At 46.5% G+C, this 7,637-nt stretch overlaps 1 protein-coding gene across 1 annotated transcript; it reads left to right on the forward strand.

Annotated features, from left to right (window-relative positions):
- Positions 1 to 1,983: 1,983 nt before the first annotated feature.
- LOC123076312 (uncharacterized) lies at positions 1,984 to 6,742 on the forward strand. Its single transcript, XM_044498631.1, has 5 exons — positions 1,984 to 2,304; positions 3,484 to 3,669; positions 4,133 to 4,891; positions 4,989 to 6,087; positions 6,171 to 6,742. Exons 1-5 carry the CDS (start codon positions 1,984 to 1,986, stop codon positions 6,740 to 6,742), a joined length of 2,937 nt encoding a protein of 978 aa, XP_044354566.1.
- Positions 6,743 to 7,637: the final 895 nt, after the last annotated feature.

The raw sequence follows: 7,637 nt of genomic DNA on the forward strand, positions 1-7,637 counted from the left end.
CAATAAGACCACATACGCTGCAGAAACGAGCTAGCTTTTCATAACGAACTAGAAACACTTGCCTTTCCTCTCCTCTGACAATGCTCACGAACTTTGTGAGGGGTTTTCGGATGTCATGGCGAACCCTAACCCTCACATAGTCACCACGGATATTCCTGTTCAACCTCATCTCCAAGATCTCTCCAGATTTCCTCAGCAAGGATTCAACTATGTTCTTCTTGGAAAACCCATCGGGCAACTTGTGAATCTGAAGCCATATCGGCAAAAACAACATGGGCACATCTTCCGCCTTCGTGAATCCATCGTACGGGGCCATCAGCACCGCCAAATTCCTGAACAGCCAAGGCCCTTGTTCCACCATACGCTCCCAATCACAAAGGCAGGCCGCCTGCACCACAAATACGTTCGGTCCGACGGGTCTGAACCTCACGGGCTTCGTCATGTTCCAGGCCGCACGCATATCTTTGTAGAACGCCATCGGACTAAAACTCTTCTCTGTGTGAACCCTAGCTAGGGCTAGCCAACGCACTCCCTCGTTAACAACCGGATCATCGTCCTCGATGACCAGATCGTCAAACTCCTCCTCATCCAAATTGAGTTGTTCCATGAAATCACCCAGATCTGAAGCTTTGGCAGCGCCGCCGCCCGCGCTAGTCCCAGACAGGGCATCGGCTACCGGCTCCATCCCCGCTAGCAGAGAGGGCGCGCCGGTCGGGACCTCGCAAACCTCGGCGGAGAGGTCAGCGGACCGTAGGGGGACTCTCGGGCGATGTGATCGCCAGAGAGGAGAAAAACCCTAGCCTTGGCGTAGGGGAAAAGAACCTTATTTCAACTTGTGTTCTCGTGCAAATACGGTCACATCGTTCGTATTCAGACGTATTCATGCTTATGTGGCACGCCAACCTGGCTATGACCCAATGTCAGTGACTGAAACAGATCGGCGCGTGTCTTTTTTGAAGAAGAACACCTCGGTCTGTATTTAAATAAGCAGAAGCTTTGAATAACATGTGTCCCACTTGTCAGCCCGAGCTGGTGGGGAAAATCAGAATAAAAAGTGCACGCAGGGATTATAACTCTCGACCTCGGGTCCATGCTCGCACTAGCAAACCACTGCAGAACCTACATAGTCACGCCTATAAAGAGGTACAGTTGTTTCTATATTATGTTCTAAAAAAAAAGTTGTTTCTATATTAGACGCAGTTTTTTTTCTACGATACATTTCTTTCCCGGGTTCAGTCAGAAAACCGGATGCAGGAAAATCTCGGCCTTTTAGTAAAAAAATCAAATTAAAAAACCGCATCAAAATGTATAATGTTTAACCTAGAACATACAAAACTTTTTCATGACCGAGATTTTTGTATTCCATATTTTACTGAAAGGCGCCGGGAAATCTGGTTCCAAAATATCTTGCAATTCCTTTTTTCGCTCGAAATTTCAAAATGAAATAACGTCTAAATATATTTGGTTTAACAAAAAAAACGCACGAGAGAAAAAGAACCTGAATACGAGTAGTTGCCGTGGTCAGTATATAAAAGTCGGCGTTTCTCTTCGTAGACGCTAGTATCTAATTGGTTTAGCGGTTAGAGCAACTCTAAGGCCTTGTACAATGGGAGGTGCTTAGGAGAGGTGCTTAGAGAAATAAACCAGGATTTCCTTAAGCACCGGTGCTTATTTGTACAGGGTAGACGCTTAACTAAGCGTCTCTCCTATAAAAATAGGCACCGGTGCTTCAGAAAAACCCGGTTTATTTTTCTAAGCACCTCCCTAAGCATCTCCCATTGTACAAGGCCTAACGCGGCGATCCAAACGGACGCGCCGTTTTATCCGCTTTTCGTCTATTTGGGTCGGCCAGGCGGACGGCCGTGTCCGCTTTTCAATTTGGATCGGCTGGTATGCCCAACGGAAGGCAGACCCATATTTGCCCGCATCCAAAGAAAAATGTCAATGATAACACGTGGCTGAAATAAACTTAATTAGACATAAATGGCCGGTCAACCGCGGTCAAAGTCCACTTATGCTGCCCTAGGCGTCCCTTTGCCCTTTGCCCTTGCCATCGTCATCACCGCCGGTGTGGTCGATGAAGACGGGAGGCGGCCTAGCCCACACGAACGCGGCTTTATAGGCCGCCAGGGCAGCCTCCTCCGGCGTCTGCTGCGACCGCGACGTTGCGGCGAGGTGGGCGCACTCCTCCTCGTCCTCAAGGCGCAGTGCCTCCTCGTCGCGACGCAGCTCCTATTCATGGCGCATCTGCCGCTCGCCATCGTCCTCCTCCTCGGCGAGCCAATGCGCCTTTTAGTGCTCAAGGTGGGTCGCCTCCTGCTCCGGCGTCGCGGCGTAGTGGACGGGAGGTGCGCTCACCCGCTCACGAAAACTCACCGGTCCACGAGTAGGACTCCTCGGGTCAAGTGGCTGGTGGCTGACTGGCTAGGATTTCGGGCTGGCTGGCTACGGTTTCAGTCTGGCTGGCTAGGGTTTTCTAGTCGCCAACGAGGGAGCAACCGTGGCCAGATGTGCAAGGTGAGATGGAAGTGGATGAGGCCGGCTCTGCCGCACGCTTCCATTAGAAAGGACGGGCATGCGACCCTTGCACACATTGCCGGGCGGGCCCAAGGTAGATGATGGTGTTAAACACGACCGCGGTGGTTGTTGAGCGACTGACAGGTTGGGCGCGACGGACATCGAGAGGACGCGTTTGTATCATGTCCGTGTCGACGCCTTTCAGGCTCTTACCTCCCGCGCTTTGACGCTCAAGGTTGAGAGATCGAATTCGCCCGGCTACTTTTTTCGGCAAAATTACCAATTCCCCCGGGTTAAGAACGGTTGACCCACTGACACGTGGGTCCATTTATCTTATTAACGGAGACAAACTTGACAGCGTTGGCCACAGGCTAGATCCACACCAGTCACTCACTGTGCGCTGGGCCTTTTATTTGTAATTAAAGTAATTTAGTTTTACATGTTCATCGTCAATCTGACACTAGTGGGATGGACGAACGTTGGACTATTTTATTAACAGGCCGCAGGTTGGAACCCCATCTTTTCCAGCGCTTTTTCATTAGGGTTTTTATCACTTTTGTCACTAGTTGTGTCACACTACTCACTTTTGCTATTAAAATGTTTCACTGCTCAAAAATGCCACTCTTCCGTTAGAGACACACTCAAAAATGCCATTTTCTCACGTTACCGTCCGTCAAAGGCTCATTGACCACGTGATATGACCGTAATACCCCTGATTCCATTACATGTGGGCTCATTTGTAAAGAGTAGGAAAAGAAAAGCAATAGGGGAGAGTAGGGGATCGAACCTCGCACATTCAATCAGGGCGGCTAATACACGCGCGTGTAATAACCATCCAGGAAGACGCACTTATCTGTCAATTATAGAGATCTTTAACTTGTAGTCCAATCGGGTTGACCTGACTAAGCTATCGATTATACTAATCCTATCCCCAAACTACTCGTACCTTTCCCTATCCATTAGCAGCCGCAGCCACAAACCGTCGCCGCCGCCGCCCGCCAAACTCCTCCATTCGGGTACGGCCGGTCGCCGGCGCGGCCTGCGCAGCTCCGGCGCGCCTCCACTCGCCGCAGCACCGACGTCTCCCGCCCTGCGCACCTCCCGCCCCGCAGCTCCGACGCCTCCCGCCCCGCGCACCTCCACTCGCCGCAGGTCCGGCTTCCCTCCCGAGCAGCATCGCCACATGACTCCCATCTGACTCCTCTGTTCTTCCTCCGCCTGTGATTTCTTGAACAGAGGTTGTTCCACGGCAATGGCGACGGACAGCAGGTCCGAATCAGAGGCTTGCCTCGGCCACCAGATGGCGCTAAGTGTACAGGTCGCAAACCTCTGATATTCCGGCAGGGTGAGTATGCTAATTACTAGGATGATGCATATGTATTCATAGTAGTATGTAGCGGTCGAATTTGTTGTGTATAATTCATAGTGACTAACTGCACACAATTTGGTTATGTGTTCATGATGATTTAGGATGGATGAGGAAATTGCGTGTATGCTGTCCGTTAGGATGGAAACAAGTCGTCTTAGTAGCGATGGCCGCAAGCGATATGTTGGCGGCTTTGATTATCCTCTGTTTGTCGAATCCAGTATCACATACAAAACATTGTTGTGCAAGTTGTCTGATACCTATCCCTGGGGGTGCCGTGATTCTGTGGAGTTGAAGTACTACGAGAGGGAACAGAATATATGGGTTGATGTTGCATGTGATGATGATGCAGCTTTGATGTTTGGAAAGCATCAAGATTCAAAGAAAATATCTATGCTAATTGAGGTTCTTCAGAAATCTCCAACTCCCAGCACACCGAACCGCAATCCACCTACACAGCCTTCTTATAGTGAGAGTCAACATACAGGGAGTCAGGCAATTTATGATATAGTCAACATACAGGGAGTCAGGCAGTCTACTAGTATTGATGATCCTAACAGAGACATAACCGATGATGCTATTCCTGATGATGCTATACTCTCAGATAATGATGATGAGAGGGAGTATCCTGACTTAGTCAAGAAGTCTACGAAAGAAGATGATTCAAAAGACATAGAAGAGGAAGATGATCCTCCAACATATGAATCCACTGACACTGAAGAGGAAGAAGAGAATAGAGACATGGGTTTAGTAGATGAGGAGGAAGAGGAGGAGGAGGAGGACAGACCTATTGTAGTGTATAATAAGGAGGATCCATCATTTGTAGAAGGATCCGCATTCCCCTCTTTGTTGGATTGCAAGAATGCACTTTCGACTTTTGCAATTAAAAGTGAATTTGACTATACAGTCCAAAAGAGTGATCCTAATAGGCTGAGAGTTTGTTGTGCATATAAGAGGTGTAAGTGGAGGATACATGGCTCTTATATGAGGAATAGCACAATATTTCAGGTATAACTTGGTAATATCTAATTGATTTGATTGTTGTACCCTTTCTTCTATGCAATTGGTAGCAATACAATTTGATTTTGCTATTTTTTGAATGCAGATCAAGGTGTGTCCTTTCTCTCATACATGCCCAACTAAGCTGAGAAGTGAGAAGTTCAAGCCGGCTAAGAGTAGGTGGGTTGCTGATGTTATCCTAGATTGGGTCAGAAAGAACCCAGACATTGGCCCTACTGCTCTTCAAGAGAAGATCGAGGAGAAGTATCACTTCACGGTGCCGTACATGCGTGTATCTCGTGGTAAGGAGAAAGCAATGGATATGATTAGTGGAAAATGGAAAGATAGCTTCCATCTTCTCTATAGTTTCAAGGCTGAGGTGGAGAAGTGTTCTCCTGGTAGTGTAGTGGAAATAGACAAAGAGACTGTGAAGTACTCAATCAAAGGAAAAGTCAGGGAGAAGGAATGCTTTAGGAGAGTGTTCGTTTCATTCAAGGCATGTTGGCAAGGGTTTTTAGATGGGTGTCGACCATACTTGGCCGTGGATTCAACTGCACTAAACGGGAGATTCAAAGGGCAGCTAGCTTCTGCTTGTGCCATTGATGGCCGTAATTGGCTTTACCCGGTTGCCTACGGGGTGATAGAGACAGAATCATCAGATAGTTGGGCTTGGTTTCTTCAAAATCTATGTAATCTTATTGGGCATCCTGAAGGACTAGTCATACACACCGACGCTTGTAAAGGTTTAGAGACAGCAGTAGAACAAGTGTGGCCTGGAGTGGAGCATAGGGAGTGTATGAGGCATCTTGTTGCAAATTTTGGGAAAAAATTCAAGGGCAAGGTCTATGATGATAATCTTTGGCCAGCAAGCTTGACTTACAGTTCTAGGAAGCACAATTGGCATATGAAGCAGATCCTTGCTAAGAAGAGTGTTCAAAAATATATGGCTGAACACCACACAAAGATATGGTATAGAAGCAAGTTCAATGAAATCTGCAAGGTTGACTACGTCAATAACAACCTCGCAGAGTCATTTAATAGCAAAGTCAGGAAAATTAAGGCTCTTCTTATTGTTGACATGTTGGACAAGATTAGGCAGATGATAATGGAGAAGTTTGATTTGCGGATGAGGATAGCATTAGAAAAATGGCTTGGCCATCTCATAATACCAAGTGTGATAAAGGCACTACATGCCAAATCCAAAGGTAAACAAACATCTTCTGCTCTTTCAACCGACTAATGTCATAACGAACTAAATTAAATGTTTAATATTTGGTGTTCTTTCCAGGACTAAAGATGAAGGTAGTTAGACGCAGTGATGTCGAGGCAGAAATTACTGCAGTCGACAAAGAAAATAGGGAATGGAGGTACCCTGTTGACATAGCCAAGGAAACATGTAGCTGCAGGCAATGGCAAGTCAAGGGTTTGCCATGTATCCATGCTCTATATTTCATTACTTCACTAAGAGGTCCGGTATCAGAAATTGAACCTTATGTACATGAGTTCTACTCTGTAGCAAAATTCAAGGCTGCGTATGCAGACAACATACCTGCAATGGTAGGCAAGCAACAATGGGACATTGTTGACCCTGGCTTCAAACTACAAGCTCCAGTGTTGAGGAGGCCAAAAGGACGACCGCGGAAGACTAGAATCAGATCTAGTGCTGAAGGTGCTGGCCTTGGCCCTAGGAAAAGGAAGTGCAAGCGTTGCGGAGGCTTCGGCCACATAGCGAGAATTTGCAAAAATCCAGTTGACCCAGCATTTGGAGAAGATGAGGCTGACCTCCATGCTGGAGATGCCCCTTTTGTGGCCGGAGAAGGCGACCCTGAGCCATCCGTGGTTGCAAGTTCTGTGGGGTAACTCCAAAACCTGTGCTTTCTATATTTCAACATCCATGGCTACATTGCTACATTCATGCATTTTCAACATTCTGTCCTATAATCTGAGTCGTCAAAGACTAATTTTACTTTCCACTTCCAAAGAATTTGAATACATGTAAGCTATGACTATATTCTGTACAAAATTGATGCTTTATATTTCCATTTTTTTGCAACATGACCAACTTCTATACAGCTCAAGGAAAAGCGTGAAGAAGAAAACAGAGAAGAAAACCAATAAAAGGAAGAACAAGGAAGATGAACATTCAACCAGAACTGAAGGTTCCACAAGTGGATCTGTTGCATCTCCCATGCATACCCGAGTTGCACACAAATCGCCAGACAGCCCTGCCCAAAACACAAGAAGCAAAAAGAGGCTGCACATGTGAACATTTGTGTGATTGTGACCTTATAAGATTGTGAACCTGGACCTGTTTATTTTGAACCTTATGTTGAGAATTTGGACCTTTTACTTCAAACTAGCAAGTGGATGTTATTCGACCTTAATGTATGTTTGTGAACCTGAGACACTTTGTGTGCTGAAAACCCAGGAAATGAACATTATGTTTGCTTGTGTGCTGGATGTTTTCATCCTTATGTACATGTGTCATGGTAAATTTATTTTTTAGAGAAATTTAGAGAACCATTTGTTGCTGCTGTTGCGTGTACAACTTGAGTTTACTTGGTTTTTTAATAGCTATGCCAAGATATCACGTAAGGATATGTAGCATATCTCCATTCATTAGTCAATTAATGACCTTGGGTGTAGTGACTAGCTCGTGCGAGCGCATCCCAGAGGTCTGGGGTTCGAACCCCTCTACTGCCTATTTTTACATCCTAAAAATTATTTCCCTGCCCCTGGCATGCGGGCCCACAGT

The sequence above is a fragment of the Triticum aestivum genome, chromosome 3D, assembly GCF_018294505.1.
Source record: "Triticum aestivum cultivar Chinese Spring chromosome 3D, IWGSC CS RefSeq v2.1, whole genome shotgun sequence".
Lineage (NCBI taxonomy): Eukaryota > Viridiplantae > Streptophyta > Magnoliopsida > Poales > Poaceae > Triticum > Triticum aestivum.